Raw genomic sequence first — 18,919 nt, forward strand, 5'->3', positions numbered from 1 at the left:
GAGAGCATAGGCCACGCCCTCTTTGTGAAAGCCACACCCATATTCAGCTAGACCACGCCCCCTTCGGCGCAAGGCCACGCCCAGTGCAGCTCCAGTCAGGCGCTTCTGGCCACGGTCCTCCGAGAGCGGGCTGCCCGGCAGGGGGCGCTTGTCACCGCATCTCTCTGGGCCGCGCTCCTCTGCTCCGTGACGTCACTTCCGGGGGGAGCTGAGGCGGGTGGCGGGGTGAGCGCGGGGTTCCGCCAGAGCCCAGGCGGTGTGAGGGGTGTTGGCCGGGCAGGGGCGGGACGGCGGGGGTCCCGGGGGTCCCTAGGGGTACTGGGGGGTACTGGGGTAGGGAGTGGGGAGCTGGAGGCGAAGGGCCGGGACACGGTGCCCCAGGGGGTAGCAGGGCTGGAGGCCTCGCCTGGGCCTGGCTCAGGGCCTCCCGCAGCGCAGCCTTACCGCCCGTCCGCAGCCCTCGGCCGGCAGCGCCATGTCCTCGGACTCCAGCAAGAAGAGGAAGCCCAAAGTGATCCGAACGGATGGGGGCCCGCAGGAGGGCAAGCGGGGCAAGGCCGATGGCGAGCAGGTAAAGTGTGGCCGGGAATGGTGTGCTGAACGGTGCTGGGTCAGAGCCAACCCCCAGCACCTCTGAAACTGAACTGCACCTCTGCCTTTCTGACTCGCTGAGGACACGCGGTGCTCAGGGAGGCAGTGAGCAGAAGGCTGGAAGGGCCCTCGGGGTTCCTGGGTTACCTCGGAACGCTCACATGAGGCTCAGGGCCAAAGTTCTGTCAGCTCCCGGGGCTGCTTCTCTGCTGTAACCTCGGCACACTGCAGCAGCACAGGCACCCCTTTCAGCTCACGTTAACTACATTAACAGGCAGCCTGTGTTTTCCAGGTGTTTGTGTCCTGTGTTGGTTACTGAGTTGTCATTCAGTGTATGAAATCTCAAGCTAATGCAGCAAAGAATTGAGCCCTGGCCATGTGTTTCCCACTGCCCTTTTTTGCAAACATGTGGGAGCGAGCAGTGCAGGTACTTTTGCCCTTTGCAGGATGCTCGGTACTACAGTGAGGAGTGTGAGGTGGATCTCCGGGACCCCATCAAGGACTATGAACTCTACAAAGAGACGTGCCAGGAGCTTCAGAGGCTCATGGCAGAAATCCAGGAGCTAAAGAGCAGAGGCGTCAAGGACAATGTAAGGAGAATCCTGAGTGCTTGGTTTTCTGTTATTTTTCAGGTAATCTGAAAGGAGCAGAAGCTGTGCCGTGTTCTGGGGGAAATTAGGAAAAAGGAGCAGTCTGTCTTAAATAAAATTATGTATGATGAAGCTGAGGCGTGTGGTCTTTGACTGAGCAGTCATTGCTCAGAATTACTGACCTCTGAGGCATGGTTGGGAAGTGTGCTGATGGGTTGGGATTCCCAGGGGCAGAATTGATCTCCTGTGGATACCGGAAAGCCATCCAGTTGTGTCCAGCAACACGAGGCTCCCCAGGAGCCCCAGTAACATCAGCACTGCCCTGCAGAGGAGCACAGAGCCCCACTTGTCTCAGTGCTCAAAGAAAGGGCTGCAGCAGGGGCTCTGTGGTGAGTCTGTGCTGCTTCAGACATTTCCCTCCTGCCTCTCAGGCCTCTGAGATAGACGAGCGACGCGTTCAGAGCTGTGTGCACTTCATGACCCTGAAGAAGCTCAATCGGCTGGCTCACATTCGGCTGAAGAAGGGCCGAGATCAGACCCATGAGGTACGGAGTGGGCAGTGAGCACAGGACGGGGGGGGTTCTAAAGAGCAGAGATGCAGCAGTTTCTGCTTCCTGTGTGTGCATGTGCAGAACCAAACCACAGCCAGGTGGTGCTTTCTGTGCTGGAGGTTTGCTAGGAGGCTTTTCTGCAGGAAGGCAGAGGCTGTAATTGCAGTGGCTTACAAAAGAGGGCCATCTTGTCCTATCATGTAAGGGTGAGTCAGATGGTCTTGAGCCTGGTGAGCTGCAAGCCTGAGAAACATCTGCTGATTGGCCCCAGAAGTCTTAGCCATGCTTCTGAAAGATTTTTTTTTTGCAACATTTGAGCAATGTTTAACTGTATTACTGAGGATACAGAAACAGAACGAGCTCTGGCCCATGTACCTTAGCAGGTCTGCTTTGTTGCTGTCCCAGGCTGTCTTCCTTGAAGGCACCAGGATCAATGTAGTGCGATGAATGTTTGCATTCCCAGTCCTTGAAAATGTCTTTTTTCCTTTTGAGTCCTTCCATTCCCCAAAACTTCCCCTTCCTGGGTGGTAACAGAGTCCTCACAGCACTGGGGTTGCCATGTGTGCATCCTCTCTGCATATGTCCCTTCCTGCTGTGGTCACTGGCTGTGTCTGTGTTTTAGGCAAAGCAGAAGGTTGATGCCTATCACCTGCAGCTCCAGAATTTGCTTTATGAGGTGATGCACCTGCAGAAAGAGATCACCAAATGCCTGGAGTTCAAGTGAGTTTGACTGGGGAGGAGGAGGAGTGGCTGTGTGCGTTTGGCACCCTTCCCTGATCCAGTTGTTCTGTCTCTGCAGATCGAAGCATGAGGAGATCGAACTGGTGAGCCTGGAGGAGTTTTACAGTGAGGCTCCCACTGAAATCAGCCGACCTGACATCACCCTGACTGAACCCCACCAGCAGACCCTTGCCCGCCTGGACTGGGAACTGGAGCAGCGTAAGAGGTGGGTCCATTCTGCATCCCCCTCTCTGAGCTGCAGGACGGTGCTCCCTACGGACAGCCCAGGCTGCTCAGCCCCTTGGCAAAGCAAACAGCAAAGATAAAGGTTTTTACAGCACTTCAAAATGATCCCTGTGGAGGAAGTGGCAGACTTATTGTGTGACTCTGTCCTCGTTACGAAGATTCACCCCTTGCATTATGACAGCAGAGGTACTTTAGCCATCCCAAGAAATCCACATGTGCTCACTCCTTGAGGCAGTGCCCATCAGTGCTGGCTCTTAGACATCAATAGGAGAAAACTAATTTTATAGCTCGTTTCTGGCGTGACCAGTGTGTCTGCTCAGAGACCATCGCAGCAGGGAATGAGGCGTCCATCCAGCGTGGCGGTGATATTTAAGGATGGGCGGTTATGCACTTCAGCCCAGAGCCCTGTTCTGCAAGATGTGCCATGTAGGGCAAAGCAGTAACTGTTTTGTCTGCTGTGCTGTGGTGTGAGGAACGAGTTTAAGTCGCTTGGTCTGTCTGCTTGTGGCACCGTCCCAGTGCAGGATCTGACCCCCAGCGGCCCTCCCCCGACTCGGGCCAGACAGGGAGATTCACCCCTTGTGAAAACCAGACGTACCATAATTCTTTGTGACAGCCAGCAGGTTTTTCAGAAGGATCAGTCTAAGCTGCCAGTAGATGCTGTGGGAACAGCACGGCTCAGAATAGCAGACTAATAAGAGGTGCTGCAGAAGCCTGCAGAGGACTGCTCAAGCTGGAGATTTAAGATTCTCATTAGCGCTGCTCGTTCATTGCAAGCTGTGTGAAAGGTGAAGAAAAATTCAATTGAGCGTGCCCCACCGTGGCACAGTAAAACACTGGGAAACTTTGTAACTTCCAGTCTTCCTCCCACAATGTTTAGGAGCACCACGTTTCATCATTGTGGTGGGAAATTGTCTTTTCAGCTGCCCCAGGAGCGCAGTGGGCGCTTTGCAATGCTAGGGCTGTTAGTTTCCCTCCACATGGTCACGTTGCTGTTCCCAGCTCTGCCACTGTGCGGTGTGTTGGATTTGTTTGGGCTCCGTTCCAGAAGTTGCCTGTGAGTGGAGTGACAGGGCTTTGCTCCATGGCAGGAAGTTCAGCAGCGGTGTCTGAAAGCTGCACTTCAGACCTGCTTTGTGTAGAAGCTGTTGTGCTGTGCTGAGCCAGCACAGGGACGTTTTCTGTGTTGTGTCCTCATCCAGTGGGGAGCAGGGGCTGAAGAGGGGAGCACATGAGCTCTCCATAGCAGGGTTCCCTCTCTTGTATCAGGTGCTTCTCAGGCAGTGTGCTTGAAAGCTCTGCTTTCTCTGTGCAGCTCTCTGCTATGTGAGAGGTGGCAGTGAACAGCAGTGAGGAGGCTGTGTGTGTTCTCCCTCAACAGAACTGTAACCAGAGCTCAGAGACTCATGGTGAATTTCCATTTTCCTTGTCTTTCTAGCCAGATGAGGAGGAACACTTGTTAGTGTGCTAAGCCTCCACTCAGGAGTTTATCTCAGTTGTAGCTGAAGTGACGCAAAGTGGAGAAACCTTCTTTGGAGCTTTGTTGGGTCTGGAGGATCCCACTTATGTCCTGTCAGCTGCTGGGAGCAGCTGCTTTGGAAGCAGATCTGCTGAGGGAAGCTCTGGCTGCTGCCTTTCCCCCAGGTACAACACAAAGCTGAGCTTCCACTTCCTCTCCCTTGTTTAGAGTTCTTGACAGCCTCCACCTGTCCTTGGCATTGAGAGCGCTTTGTGTGTCGCTGAGTCAGCCCTGAGTTCCTGCACGGACTTCTGTTAGGTCAGGAAAGCTGAGGCTGATGACCCAAGCTGGCCCTGGCAGGCTGTGGCACTGTGCTGTATGCTGCTAACCCAATTCCCACCCCTAGACTGGCAGAGAGGTACAAGGAATGCCAGACCATCAAGGAGAAGATCCTGAAGGAGATTGAAGTGAAAAAGGAGTATCTGAGCAGCCTCCAGCCTCGCCTCAACAGCATTATGCAGGTACTTGCTGAGCCCAGCAGGAAAGGGAAAGGCCTCTGGGAGCAACTTGATGTGCCCAGGGGTTGTGTTGGGTAGGGACAGCATCTGGAGCCCTTTCCTTTCCAGTCAACATGGCTTGAATCCCAACCTGAAAGTGTCAGATCCTGGCAGAGCAAGCAGAAGTGACAGAGCTGCTCCCTGCCTTGTTGGGTTTCCTCCAGAGCCTCCTTGTTTATGCGGCAACTCCTGCAGAACTGCAGATGGAGAGTTCATTAAATGGGCCTTTCCTCAGAGAGCAGTACGCAGCTCCAGCCCCTTGTGATCACCTCGGGAGGGAAGAGCAGGAGAAGGAACTGGGTTATTTTCAAACCCAAAAGTTTTCCTGCCTGCCGTGCTGTGGCTTTGCTGTGGCCATCCCCTGCGTTTCACACTGCGCTGCAGCTGCTTGGCTGCTTCCAATCTCCCACTTGCCTTGGGGTGCAGGGGGGGAGTCGAGTGGGAATTGATTCTGTCCTGAACGCTGTCCCTGCTGTTCCTCCAGGCCTCCCTGCCTGTCCAGGAGTACCTCTTCATGCCTTTCGACCAGGCACACAAGCAGTACGAGACAGCCCGACATCTGCCACCACCCCTCTACGTTCTTTTTGTTCAAGCCAGTGCCTATGGTCAGGCCTGTGGTGAGCACGAGGGATCCTCAGGAATGCTGTGGGGGGGTGGAGGGGCACGCTCCCCTCGTGGGCCAGCTTTCATTCTGCCTGCAGAAAGCACTACCCTGGGGAGAATTGGTTGGTGTGGTTCATTCCTTTCTGCTCCGCTGCTGCGTTCTGCTGAGCCCAGAGCGGCAGGGTGGCACCAAGGCCAGCACACTGAGACAGCAGCATTTGAAACCTTGTTTGCTCAGCTTCCTTTGCTGGAAGAACTGCTTGGAAAGCTGGCTTCCCACCTCAGCATCGAGGTTGACGTGGATGGCTGCTTGCCTTTGGAGAGCTGCTGACTGTAGGATGGATGCCAGGTTGTGCCTCCCAGGAGTGGTGGTGACTCTGGAGCCAGGCATGGGGTCTTTGCTGCCTCCGCAGAGGCAGTGACCCACAGCTCACCTGAAAGCATCCACCCTCTTTGTGTTTTGAGTTCTGTTGGAGGTGCTCTGTGCAGCCAGCTCCTCTCAGTCAGGATTTCCCAGCAGGGCTCAGGGTCCCTCTGGCTGTTTGTATCTCTGGGGTTAGGTGAGAGCTGCAGTCTCACTGCTCAGCAAGAACAGGGTTTCTTGCCCTAAACAGCTCCCTATGCATGGGTACCTACAACCCTGATAGCTCCTTGCTTTTTCTTCATGCTAGATGAACTTTAGCCCCACTTGGTTCTTGATTAAAAAAAATTTGGTATTGATGGCTTCCAGCAGCAGTCTTTAAGAGTGCTGTGCTTTGCCTCCTCAGACCCCATCCTAGCAGGAGATCCAGCCCCACGTTAGCCTTGCGGGGCCCTATTGACAGCTACCTCTTCCTGCTGACCATTTGTTACAGCTTTATGGGGCTCTGCCTTGTGCAGCCATGGAGCAAGAGCTTCTTGGGCCAGGGCTGCAGCCTGACTTTCTTTCTGTAGGCTTAATAAACACCATACGGGCATGTGCTTTTGGGGTTGTAGCCCACCAAGCTCCAACCTTGGCAGCTTGCCCCGTAACCTTTACTGTCTTTCCCACGCAGGAGTGGGATTCGTGCCTTTATTTTCATGTCTTTTCCACAGACAAGAAGCTTGTTGTGGCCATTGAAGGCAGTGTAGAGGAAGCCAAAGCCTTGTACAAGCCTCCTGAGGACTCACAGGGTGAGTAGGGTGGTGTTGCTGCAGCCAGAGGGGCTGTGTTCTGGGGTACATGGAGATGCTGGATAAAAACCCTGGGAGCTGATCACCCTGATCCCTTCATCATTCCTGAGAGGTGTTCATGGCCCCTGTCTGTTGCAGTGACTCCTAGTACTGAGGGAATGTTTTTGAGCAGGATGTCATGTCCCTGTTTGCCTGCATCCTGCTTTGTCCCTACTCTAGGAATTAGGGTAACCTGGGAGAGCTGTGGTCTCAGAGGGCTTGGTGGCCCTGCTGGCTTTGGGGAAACCCCCTTACCATGGGATTTGCTTATGCTTCTCTCTTTGCTTAGATGATGAGAGCGATTCTGACATGGAGGAGGAGCAGACCACGGTAAGGAATAATATCATCCCCTTCTGGGGCCTCTCCCAGCACAGTGTGGTGTGACAAATTCATTTGCACCTGTGAGCTGGAAGGTGCTGGGGCTACTGAGCCTGAATAGATCTGTGGACTCATTTTTGGACACTGTCAGTGTGTGTGGAAGCGTGTTGGCATTAAATCTGTGTTCAAAGAGGAAGAACCAGCCTCAGCTGGGCACTCTCTTTGTGTTGACTGGGAGGAGAGGGGCTGCATTTCCAATCTCTGTCCTGAACACGGAAGAGCTGGAGTACAAACCTGCCCTGCTCACATCCCCTCCGCAGCAGTGTCTGCCCTGCAGCTCTCCTGCTGGAGCTGCTCCACTTTGTATAAATAGTCTCCAGCCAGGGAGGCTGGAGTCCAGCAGGGATAGACTGGGACTCAGTGGTGGGAAAGGAAGGAAAGAGCAGCAAAAGAGGAGGAGAGGCCAAGGGCTCTCGAGGAGTGCTGGCACAGAGCTGACAGTTCTGTTCTGCTCCCCCCAGAAGCGACGCAGGCCCACCCTGGGTGTGCAGCTGGATGACAAACGCAAGGAGATGCTGAAGCGGCACCCGCTGTCTGTCACCATTGACCTGAAGTGCAAAGGTAAACTGGTGCTGGTGGCCCTGGGCACAGAGGGGTGTGAGAGCAGGTCAGGGAGCAACCTGGTCACAGCTCCGTGCTGGAGTGTGAAGGGCCCTGACAGATCTGCAGAGAGCAGCGTGTGTTCCTTGCTCTGTTAGCAGGGCAGCAGAAGAATGTGTGTTTCCTCCTACAGGAAGCTCTGAGTACCGAGTGCTCCAAGCCAGAGCATAAAGCAATATTTCTCTTTCTTTGCTGGCACAGATGAGAATGTGCTTCACCTGACCTTCTACTACTTGATGAACCTCAACATCATGACTGTGAAGACCAAGGTGACCACTGCTGCTGAGCTGACGACTGCCATCAGTGCTGGGTGAGGAGAGCCCCAGGCTGTGTATGGGTCCTGTGCTGGGCCCAGAGCTTGTCACAGTCACCCTGCCCTGATGTCCTGCCCAGCTGTGCTCGTAAGCACAGCGATGCAGCACTAGAGGTGTGGTGGTGATGTCCCTCTGCTGAGCTATAGGCTAACAGCCTTCCATGCCCTGTGAGTCCCAGCTCTGTGAGTGCTGTGGGTGAGGTTTTATCCTCAGCCCCTCTCTCCTCCTTACGTGGGGCATCATAGATATCTTTGTGCAGTTGTAGCTTCTGATTCCTCCTATAATGGTAAGGAGGCCCTAAAGAGCCTCTGCACTTCTGTGTGAGGAGTGCTTTCACCTTGCAGATCTATCCTGCCCTGACGGTGTCCTCTCTGTCAGCAGCATGGCCTTTCTGGGAGCCCTGCCAAGCTGCTGCAGCTGCAGGCATCCTCCTCCTCTTCATCTGCCGCATCCCCCATGGCAAAACCAGGACAGGGCAGGCTGGGAACCTCTTAGGGAGAGCCGGAGGGGAATCTCTCCTTGTTGCCTTTGGTTGCCATCTTGCAGCCAAACTGCTTTCCTTCCTCCTGCAGCTGTTACCTGGCAGCTCCTTTCACCTGGTTGGTCTGCAGGTCACCTTGCACTCAGCACCAGTGATGCAGCTTCCTTTGCATGGGCTCCCTGGGGACTGCTTAAGCCTGATCTGTGTGAGGACTGGGCAGCTTTGGGAGCTTGCCCAGGGAGCTCGGGTCAGCTGCAAGCTCTCCCAGGCTGGGAGGTGGCTGAGGAAGAGGGAGGCAGGAGAAAGTGGCCTGGAATACCTGTAAACAGCTGCTGCCTCCCAGGCTGTTCCCATGAGGCCTTCCAGTCCTCCTGGGTTCTTTTTCGCTGTGTGTACCCAAACCCCACTATGCCAGGCAGATGTGTGTCCTTCCTGCTGAGACAAATCATGTAGAGGAGTCTCCTTAGCCCTGACTCGTTCCTCAGTGAGACCCCTCGCTTAGGAGACACTGGGGTAGGGGGATGTCTCTTGAGTCTCCTGTGACCCAGCCTAGATCCTCCACAGCCCTTTGTGCTTTCTAGGGTTTGTGAGTGTGGTCAGACATGAAGAAATGTAAAATCCCTCTGCTAAAAAAGAATACTGTAGCTTGTTGGCTGGCAAACAGCCACCAGGCCATGCCCTCTGTATGCTATGGATTTCTGTTTTTTCCATACCCAGATTGCCATCAGTAGGTTTCAGAGTTCATGCAGCGTGCCTATGAGCAGCTCCCGGGAACTCAGAGAGATGATGCACTGTGATTTCCAGTTTCTTTACAACCAGGGAGGAGAGAGATTTTCAAGAGCAGAACTATGGGAAAACCACTGTGGTCATGAAACCCATCTTGGGGGTCATCCATCCCCAGTCTCTGGGCTCGTAGCCTGTTAGCAGGTGCCCCGGAAAGACACGAGGCCTGGGCTGCTGCATGATTCTTCTCTTCCTTCTCCTGCCAGCGACTTGCTCTCCCCAGACTCCCTCCTGAGCTGCCTGTACCCAGGAGACCACGGGAAGAAAACCCCCAATCCAGCCAACCAGTTCCAGTTTGACAAAGTGGGGTGAGTGGACCACGTGCAGCCGGTGTCTTGCTAGTTGGCATTGGCTCGGGGTGGAAGAAGGTGATGCCTGCTCTTTCACGGAGGAGGAAGTGCTCTGGCGGTGTGACCTTTCCTCTTTGTTCTTCAGCATCCTGACCTTGAGTGATTATGTGACAGAGCTGGGGCATCCCTATGTGTGGGTGCAGAAGCTGGGCGGCCTGCATTTCCCCAAGGATCAGCCTCAGGTGCGTCTCACCCTTCCTTCCCCTCCCCACCAGCATGTTGGGCTGAGCTGGCAGGGCTCCGGGGAGGCTATGGGGACACTTGTGTCCCTTCCTGTTCCCCTAAGACTCCAGAGCTCCAGCTGGCACCAGCCACTCCCAAACCATGGAGCACCCTGGCTCCCTGGCAGGGTGCTGATGCTCCCTGCTCCCACAGCATACTGTCACTGCAGACAACTCGCTGAGCGCGAGCCACATGGAGATGACCATGAAGCTGCTGAGGACGAGGCTGCAATCCCGCCTGGCTCTCCACAAGCAGTTTGCTTCTCTTGGTGAGTGCTTGGGGAGGGTCTGCAGTGGCTGGATCTTCTTGCACGGCAATACTGCCTGACCCGTGTCACCTTGAAGGGCTTTTATGGGTCTGCATTGCCACTGTCCCTCTACTCTGTGGTGTCAGGGCTCTGAGGTTGCCATGTTTGGGGTGGGAGAAGGTGGCTGTGCCCCTCTCAATGTCCAGCATCCCTTTAGAGCCAGCCATCCTGGCTCTGGGAGTTTATTCAGGCTGTGATAATAGGAAAACGGCGCGCTCAAGCATACCAGGCACCCCTGGGGCAGACCAGGCACGTGCTGCGAGGTTGTGAGTGCCAGCAGAATTGCATTTGAGGCTGCTGCTGCTTTCTGGGTGCCCGGTGAAGTTGTCAGAAGGATAAAAAATGTCCCCAGGTCCCAGTACTGCTGTCACCTGCGGGGCAGGCAGAGAGCTCATCCCCAGCCTGCCCTGCTCAGCCTTGTGCTTGCTTCCAGAGCATGGCGTGGTGCCGGTGTCCAGCGAGTGCCAGCATCTCTTCCCTACCAAGATCGTCTCACGCCTGGTGAAGTGGGCTGCCATCCCCTTCGAAGATTACGCGGTGGGTGCTGAGTGTGAGGCTGGATCCCCTCCAGCTCCCGTGCTGTGCCTCGGAGCCAGCAGCTGCTCACTCCCTGTCATCTCCCCTTGCAGGAACTGCCCTACACTAAAGACGTGGTGGAGGCTGGGCTGGCTGAAGACACCCATCTCTATTACATGGCCCTGATAGAGAGAGGAACAGGTCGGTGTGTTTCCTTCCCCCGGCGATGGCAAATAGTTAGCAGCTGCCTGAATCCTCCACACCAGGGAGGTTCTGTGGGCTGTTGTTGATGTTTCTACCTTGCCTTGCTCAGCCAAGCTCCAGGTTGCTGTGGTCCTGAATCCTGGTTACTCCGCGCTGCCACCCATCTTCAGCCTCTGCCTGAACTGGAAAGGAGAGCGAACCGGCAGCAACGATGACAACATTCGGGTAAGCATTTGGGGGAGCTCCCAGTGCTTCTGTACCTTGGTAAGGGTTAGACTGGTGGCTGGGAAGAACAGAAAACCAAACTTGCAACACATCTGCATCTGCCAGGCTATGGAGAGTGAAGTCAACGTGTGCTACAAGGAGCTGTGGGGGCCCAAACCGGGCTACCAGCTCCTCACCAACCAGCTGCAGCGCCTCTGCATGGTGCTAGATGTCTACCTGGAGACAGAGCCCCATGACACCACTGTGGAGGGGCCCAAGGAGTTCCCCCAGGAGAAGATGTGCCTGCGCCTGGTCAGGTGAGAGCCTGGGGCTGTGCTGTTCCTGCAGGCAGTGAGCAAAGGAGGCTGAGGATACCGGCAGGGACCCTGCTGGCATTGCTGTCCAGGCATGTGGTGACAGAAAGGCACCTTTCAGCCTTTCCTTGTGCTGCCTGTGAGGGTCAGCCCTGCACAGTCGAGCTGCACCCTGGGACTTGTCCCTTTCTGTGAGCCTGCTGAGCTTACCAGCACATTGGGCCTGCTGGGATGGAAGCAGACCCCCATGGCCAACCTGTCCCTCTTCTTCTCTTCTAGGGGCCCCATGCGCTTGAAGCCGTTCAAGTTCAACTACCCTCAGGGATTCTTCAGCCACCGCTGAGTCCTGCTGGGTTCCCCTGCCTGGGCATCGCTTTGGGACCCAGCCTCATCTTGTCTGCAACGTTCCCTTCCCATCATTTCAGTTTCTTTTATGATGTTTTGGCTCTCGTTTGAGGTTTTGTAACTGGAGGGATTAAATGCTGAATTGGAAGAAATGTGTGTATGTGTGGATGGCTGGGGTGTGGGGACCTTGATCCTTGCAGATCCCTTCCCTTCTGAGCTCTTCCATGCTTCTGTGACCCATGGGGGCTGGAACAAGTTCTGTCCTCCCCGTCTGGGGCCCTGCCTGCCTTCTTTCCTCCCTCCCACTGCAGGTCCTTGGTAACAGGAACTGAGCTGGCTAAAAATAGCCCTCCCTGCACTGCAGCCCCAGCCTGCCAGCTGACTCGGCACAAACCCCAGAACACAGCGGGAGGTTGAAGCTCTGGGCTGGGCTGTGCCCCCCTCCATCCCTCGCAGCTCCCCGTTGCAGGTGCTGTCCCACAGCCCCAGGGGCAGAGCTGGGGTTCTATGCTTCAACACTGGGGACGCTTTGTGCCAAAGCAACTCTCTGGGAAAGGAAGGCTCGTGGAGCCTTCTCCCCTCTCATGGAGGCACTACAGGTGTGGTGCTGCAGTACAGGGCTGTGCTGCAGCACTTGGGTTAATCCAGGCACTGGCAGTCCTTGGGGAGCTGTGATTTAAAAAGAGAAGGAATTCAAAAATTGCCTTTGTGGAGTGTGGTGAGGAATGGCCCTGTTTCCATCCCCTGAGCAGGACGTGCAGCCCTTCGTGCCCTCCTGTGAGCTTTCCCTGCTGCAGGCAGGGAGGTAAAGGACTGCCACGTGCTTCGAAAAGCCCCGTGTGTCCCAGCCCTGTGTGACAGTGCCCGGCAGCCCTGGTACAAGCCTTCCCTGCATCCCTTCACCTCCTCCCCTGCGCCAAGCAATGACAGTGAGAGCTCATGTGTCTCTGTAAGCACTTTATTTGGTTATTGCACATAAGCAATTGACAGTGGACTCGAGTTTCCTAGTGCACTTCGTATTTCTGTGAGCATTCCTGCAGTGCCTAACCTCTTCCCCCAAAGCCAGCTACAGCTGGGGTCACCACCCAGAGGGCCACTTGTCACCCCAGCGAGGGAAGGACTCTGCCAGCCAGCCCACGGCACGCATCCCAAGCAGCTAGAGCTCTGAGTTGCACTTGTCCATCGATTGCACATACAATAAATAAATGCACTTATTGGAGAAGGGCAGTCGGTTCCCCTGGGATCTGTTTTCCTCATTAGAATTCAAGTGTTAAATGTGGCGCTCTGCATACATCACATTCTGCTACTGAAGCGATCGGAACATACCACTGGCGTGGGGCAGCGAGGGGCTGTGTCTCTCACAAACATATTGCTAAGGTAAGGCCTGGCTGGGGGGGACCCGGGGTGGGGACCATCCCCGTCTCACCCTTCGGAGGGGAGCGGAGCAGCTCCAGCTTCCAGTGGAGCCCTGCTCATTTCTTTCCCGCAGCGGGTGCCGGCTCTGGGGCTTTGCCCTCCTTGCTGGGGGGCTTCTCAGCTTTGGGGGGCTCTTTACTGGCTTTGGAGTCATCTTTGGGTTTTGATTTGGGGTCTTCCACCTTCTTTGGTTCCTCCACCGTTTTCTTTGGTTCCTCCACCTTTTGCTCAGCCTTAGGCTTCTCTGGCTCCTTCACAGCTGCTTTGCCAGCCTCCTGCTGAGGCTTTGGTTGAGCATCCTTCTCAGCTTTCCCTTCTGCAGGTTTGGAGGCAGCCTTGGTCTCCTTCACCTGTGGGGCGGGGGGCTCTGGCCCAGCAGCTGCCTTCTCTTTGGGCTTCTCCTCCGCCTTGGCCGGGGCATCCTTCTTGGGAGCCTCAACCTTCCTGCCCTCTGCTGCAGGCTTGGGGGGAGCCTTCTCCTCCTTTGGCTGCTCTTCCTTTGCAGGGGCCTTTGGCTCCTTTGGAGGGGAGGGGACAGGCTCCTTGGCTGGGGCCACTTCCTTCTGCGGGGACTTGGCTTCCTCCTTCAGTGGAGATTTGGCTTTTTCTGGGGACTTTACAGACGGGGTCTTGGCCTCCTCCTTTGAGGGAGACACAGGTTTCTCTGGGGATTTGGGAGCTGGGGTCTTGGCCTCCTCTTTTGAAGGGGGTGTGGGTTTCTCTGGGGACTTGACTGCTGGGGTCTTGGCTTCCTCCTTTGATGGGGTCGGTGGCTTTTCTGGAGACTTGACAGCTGGGGACTTGGCCTCCTCTTTTGAGGGGGTTGCAGGTTTCTCTGGGGACTTGACAGCTGGGCTCTTGGCCTCCTCCTTCAAGGGAGTTGGTGGCTTTTCTGGGGATTTAACAGACGGAGGCTTGATCTCCTCCTTTGTAGGGGTTGGTGGCTTTTCTGGGGACTTCACAGTCGCAGTCTTTGCCTCCTCTTTTAAGGGTGTTGCAGGTTTTTCTGGGGACTTGACAGGTGGGCTCTTAGCTTCCTCTTTTGAGGGCATTGGGGGTTTTTCTGGGGATTTGACAGCTGGGGTTGTGGGTTTCTCTGGGGACTTGACAGGAGGGCTCTTGGCCTCCTCTTTTGAGGGGCTTGAGGGCTTTTCGGGGGACTTGACTGCTGGGGTTGTGGGTTTCTCTGGGGACTTGACAGGTGGGCTCTTGGCCTCCTCTTTTGAGGGGCTTGAGGGCTTTTCTGGGGACTTGACTGCTGGAGACTTGGCCCCCTCCTTTGAGGGGCTTGAGGGCTTTTCAGGGGATTTGACTGCTGGAGACTTGGCCTCCTCCTTTGAGGGGCTTGAGGGCTTTTCAGGAGATTTGACTGCTGGGGACTTGGCCTCCTCCTTTGAGGGGCTTGAGGGCTTTTCAGGAGATTTGACTGCTGGGGACTTGGCCCCCTCCTTTGAGGGGCTTGAGGGCTTTTCAGGAGATTTGACTGCTGGGGACTTGGCTTCTTCCTTTGAGGGGCTTGTGGGCTTTTCAGGGGACTTGACTGCTGGGGATTTGGCCTCCTCCTTTGAGGGGCTTGTGGGCTTTTCAGGGGACTTGACTGCTGGGGACTTGGCCTCCTCCTTTGAGGGGCTTGAGGGCTTTTCAGGGGACTTGACTGCTGGGGACTTGGCCTCCTCCTTTGTAGGGGACTCAGGTTTCTCTGGGGATTTGGCCTCATCTTTTGCAGGAGACTTGGCTTCTTTTTCACCCTCTGGTTCAGCTTTCTCCTCTTCCTTCTCTTCTTCAGCTTTCTCTTCAGCTTCCTTCTCAGCCTCCTCCTCCTCAGTCACCTCCTCAGTCACTTGGATTTCCTCTGTCTGCTCCTCCACAATCACCGTCTCCTTCTCAGATTTCTCCACCACCTTGATTTTCTCCTCGCTCTTCACCTTGATGTTGGCGGCGATGCTGGGAGCCTTGGGGACCACTTCGGGGTAGGAGACCATTCCAAAGCCAGTCTCAATCCTGTACTCCTCTCCTTCCAAGAGCTTTCTGCCAGGAGAAGACCAGAGCAGGGCCATCAGCAGCTGCACCCACACCCTGCAGCAACATCTCCCTCCCTGCCATCTGCATGCCATCACCCCATGAAGGCTTCCTCACTCTTCCCTCCACAATCCCTTTGCAAGGCTGGTTTTGGAGGACTTATCACTGTCTTACTAAGAAGGACTCTAGGTGTTAGCAAGGGCCTTCAAGAAATGTTCTCACAGATGCCAGCACTGGGGACTAGCCAAAACATGCACCCCCATTCCCTTTGCCAACCCCATACCTATAGGCAGCAATTTCAATGTCCAGGGCCATTTTGACGTTGAGCAGATCCTGGTACTCACGGAGCTGAGCTGCCATCTCCCACTTGGTGTTTCTCAGCTCATTGTCAAGCTGCTGGATGGTTTCCTGCAACAGACAGAGTCACTTAGTGCCATGCAGGGAGGGAAGGGGGAAAATGCTGGGTCTCTTTCAGTTTGTCCTTGAGGGAACCCCCGAGCCTTGCACCACCTCCAAGGAGAGCTGCGGTGCTGCCAGCTGGGCTCCCTCGGTCTCCTGGTCACTGCAGTCATCCCACCCAACCTGAAGCTGATGGGGTTGGAACATCTCCCTGAAGACAGAGTTTCAGTCTATGGCTACCACAGGGTACAGAAATCTGAGCTGCTGTTCCCAGTGCTGTGACACGAAATGGTCTGAACCCCGGTCACTATTGAATGGCATTTGTGATCAATGTCATGGGCAGCAGACACAAGGGACAGCTCCATTGCAGATGCCAGGCACAGCAGCCTGGATGTAACCTCAGGCTCTGGTTATCTGAACATCAGGAGCTGGGGAAAGGCTGCTGCATTCAAAACTCAAATGTACTTGCTGCTGACATCAGCATCCCTGAGACCATAGCCCCAGCGCTGCTTTTCCCTGACAGCTGGATTCTCCCTCTGCACCAAGTGACAGATTTGGGACTCTGCCCACTGCGCCACGCTACCTGATAGGAGAGGACATCTGCATGATGGCGTTCCTCTGAGTCCTGCCTCTGCCTCTCCAGTGACTCCTGTGTCCCTTTGAGGGCTTCAAGCTCAGTGGTCTTGGACTGGAGCTGACGGCGGTACTCAGAGATCTCCTCCTGGGCCACGCGCATGGCATCTGTGTTCACCTTGGCAACTTCAGAGAGCTTGTCCAGCCTCACTGTAGCAAGGGAAAGGAAAAGCTGCAGGAACAGAGGGAGACTGCAGCCTCCCTTTTATGGGGGACCGCAAATCCTCTAATACCACCACTCCCCAGTGTGTATGCCCTCTGTAAAGCCGACCCTGCAAGGTGTCCATTCCCAAGGATGTGAAGACACCAGAGCAGGACAGGCTGGGCACTGCTTTTCTTCATCGCAGGCTTCTTGCAGTGTGAACAATTTCCCTGTTCCCTTGAGCTCCTGCCACCATCTTTTGCACTTAAAGAGCTGCTGCCCTCCCCAGCACACCTCGTCACCGTGCCAGATACACCACTCAGAAGGGCAGTGGCGGGGAAGGATGAAGCAGGGATTGCCGCAAGGGTTCTAGGGGACGGGGGGAGGTGGAACGCAGCGCCCCACGCCCCACAGAACACCGCGCTCGTGGGCACGGCGCTGCCGCTGTCCGCGGTGCTGAAGTGCCGCTGTCCGCGGTGCTGAAGCGCCGCTGCGCCGCTCCTCGGGCGCTGGTGCCGGGGCGATGGCAGCGCACCCATGTGTGCCGACCCCCGGGGTGCCGCCCCTCTCTTCCTTCCCCGGTAATGTAGTGCCCCTCCCAGCAGCGCATGAGACACGCCCTGTCCCCCCCGCAGGGGATGCGGCACCCTCTCCCTTCGCTGTGCTGCAATCCCCGCAACACTCCTGGCCCCGATCCAGCGGGACTCCCTGCAGCATCGGGGGGTGTCGGGAAAATCACCTCGCTGCCCTCCCCCAATAAATCAGCGGGGGTGGTGGTGCGTGCAGCGCCTCTGCAAACGGACGGGGTGAGGTTATCCTCCCGCCCTCCCGGAGCTCAGTGTACACGCCTGGGCGGGGGGACCGGCCGTAACGCCCACCCGCAGTCCCGCATGCACCCGGCCCGAGGGTTCCCTCCAGGGAAAGGGAAGAACAGGGTGCACCCGTGGAGCATGCAATAGCCTGGGTTATCACTCACCGCGGAACCACTCCTCGGCCTGCAGAGTGCTGCGTGCCGCCGTGCCCTCCAGCTGCTCCCGCAGGTCGCGCAGCGCTGCGGTGACCCCGGGCCGCAGCGAGGCGGGGGGCTCAGTGGGCAGCTCGGCGCGGGCACCGCGCAGCAGCGCGCCCACCTCGTCCTGGTGCTGTTTCCGCAGCAGCTCCGCTTCCTCCCGCAGCGCTCGGGCTCGCTCCGCCAGAGGCCCCCGGGCCCTTTCCTCCTGCGCAGAGCGCTGGGCCAGCCCGCGGGCCGCAGCCTCCAGCTCGGCGCGCTGCCGCGCCTCCTCCTCCAGCCTGCCCCGCAGCGCGGCCACGTCCTCTGCCAGGCGGGCCCTCTCCAGACGCAGCTGCCCCTTCTCGGCCCCCAGGCGCACCAGGGCCCCCCGCATGTCGCGCAGCTCCCGGGCGTACAGCTCGCCCATGGCCGAGCGCCCTGCCTGCTGCTGCCGCAGCGCCGCCGCCTCTGCCGCCAGCGCCCGATTCTGCTGCTCCAGCGCCCGCACCCGCTCGATATAACCGGCGAAGCGGTCGTTGAGGACCTGCAGCAGCTCCTTCTCGTTACGCGCCCGCGGTTCCCCGTTCAGCGAGTCCAGGCTCTCGGTGGAGGAAGCGGCAGCGCTTCCCCCGCCTCCGCCCCGCGCTCGCCCCGCCGGGCCCGCAGGTCCCGACCATGAGTGGAAGCCGCTGGAAGAGGTGGCAGAGCGCGGAGCGAGGCGAGAGGGCTCCTTGCGGAGCCCCCCCGGGGGGACCAGCAATGCCTCCAGCACCAGGCTCATGGTGGCCCCCGCCCTCACTGCGGCACCGCTGCCGCCGCCGCCTGCTTTATAGGGGCCGTCGGGGCTGCCCCGCCTCTCCGCCGGCACGGGGACGGGGACAGGCATCGGCAGAGGCACCGCCCCGAGCCGCCGCCGCAGCCCCGAGGGCGTGGGGGGGGGTGCGGGAAGCAGCCCTCGGGGTGGAAGCGGGGAGCCCGGGGAGACGATGGGAATCCTACGGGAGGGAGTGGGGCCGCCCCACAGAAGCATAGGCTACATCCCTACTGCAGGTAGGGGTCGAGAGCTCTTTGGTGCTGGAGGATCTGCACTGCGATTGGGCCCCATGCTTTGGGACAGGACCCTGGGCAGCCCTGTGGGGTGTGAGGTGCCGTGGGGTTGTCCTCGGGTGAGCAGGGGGCTAGGAACCAAGAAAGAAGCCCATCACCCTGCTCCTGCTGGGGCTGAGACAACTGGCACATGGGGCATCCATTGCTGGAGACCATGGAGCACCTGATGTTGGCATCCGTGGTGCACCCAAAAGCAGCATCCATAGAGCACACAACGCCAGCGCCCAATGTCAGCACCCAGTGTTGGCATCCGAATGTACCCAGTGTTGGCATCCGAATGTACCCAGTGTCAGCACCCAATGCCTGCACTCACAGAGCTCCCAATATCTGCATTCACGGAGCACCCAATGTCAGCACCCATGGAGCACCCAGTGTTGCCACCCACATGCACCTAATGCCAGCACCCGCTCTGTGAACTCATGGAGCACCCCAGATCAGTACCCAAAGAGCACCTAACACCTGCACTCATAGAGTGCCCAATGTCTGCACCCGTATGGAGCACCCACTGTTGGCATCCATGTGTACCCAGTACCACCCCGCATGGGCACCCAGCCAACGCACAAGCTTGGACCTCAGCAGGCAGCACCCACGGTGCACCCACTCAACCAGCACCCACGGACCACTCGTGCCTTGCCGTCCCCTCGGCCAATCAGCACTCTCTGATCACCCCATCTCTGCGGTCTCAT

At 57.1% G+C, this 18,919-nt stretch overlaps 2 protein-coding genes across 2 annotated transcripts; one reads left to right on the forward strand and one right to left on the reverse strand.

Moving 5' to 3' along the window:
- The first annotated feature begins 87 nt into the window (after positions 1-87).
- On the forward strand, positions 88-11,678 carry THOC5 (THO complex subunit 5). The gene is made up of 20 exons (XM_031556001.2): positions 88-225; positions 458-571; positions 1,038-1,181; positions 1,613-1,726; positions 2,355-2,452; positions 2,532-2,678; positions 4,564-4,678; positions 5,199-5,331; positions 6,392-6,469; positions 6,798-6,838; positions 7,348-7,447; positions 7,688-7,796; positions 9,271-9,372; positions 9,500-9,596; positions 9,790-9,904; positions 10,377-10,480; positions 10,573-10,660; positions 10,773-10,888; positions 10,994-11,184; positions 11,461-11,678. Exons 2-20 carry the CDS (start codon positions 476-478, stop codon positions 11,522-11,524), a joined length of 2,052 nt encoding a protein of 683 aa, XP_031411861.1. The 5' UTR covers positions 88-225; positions 458-475; the 3' UTR covers positions 11,525-11,678.
- Positions 11,679-12,468: 790 nt separating this feature from the next.
- Positions 12,469-17,964, reverse strand: NEFH (neurofilament heavy chain). The gene is made up of 4 exons (XM_010720489.3): positions 17,112-17,964; positions 15,944-16,143; positions 15,245-15,369; positions 12,469-14,970 (listed from the first exon to the last, which is right to left on the reverse strand). The coding sequence occupies exons 1-4, from the start codon at positions 17,905-17,907 to the stop codon at positions 12,999-13,001; spliced, it is 3,093 nt and encodes a 1,030-aa protein (XP_010718791.2). The 5' UTR covers positions 17,908-17,964; the 3' UTR covers positions 12,469-12,998.
- Positions 17,965-18,919: the final 955 nt, after the last annotated feature.

Source organism: Meleagris gallopavo, chromosome 17, assembly GCF_905368555.1.
Source record: "Meleagris gallopavo chromosome 17, MGAL_WU_HG_1.1, whole genome shotgun sequence".
In the NCBI taxonomy this organism is placed as follows: Eukaryota; Metazoa; Chordata; class Aves; order Galliformes; family Phasianidae; genus Meleagris; species Meleagris gallopavo.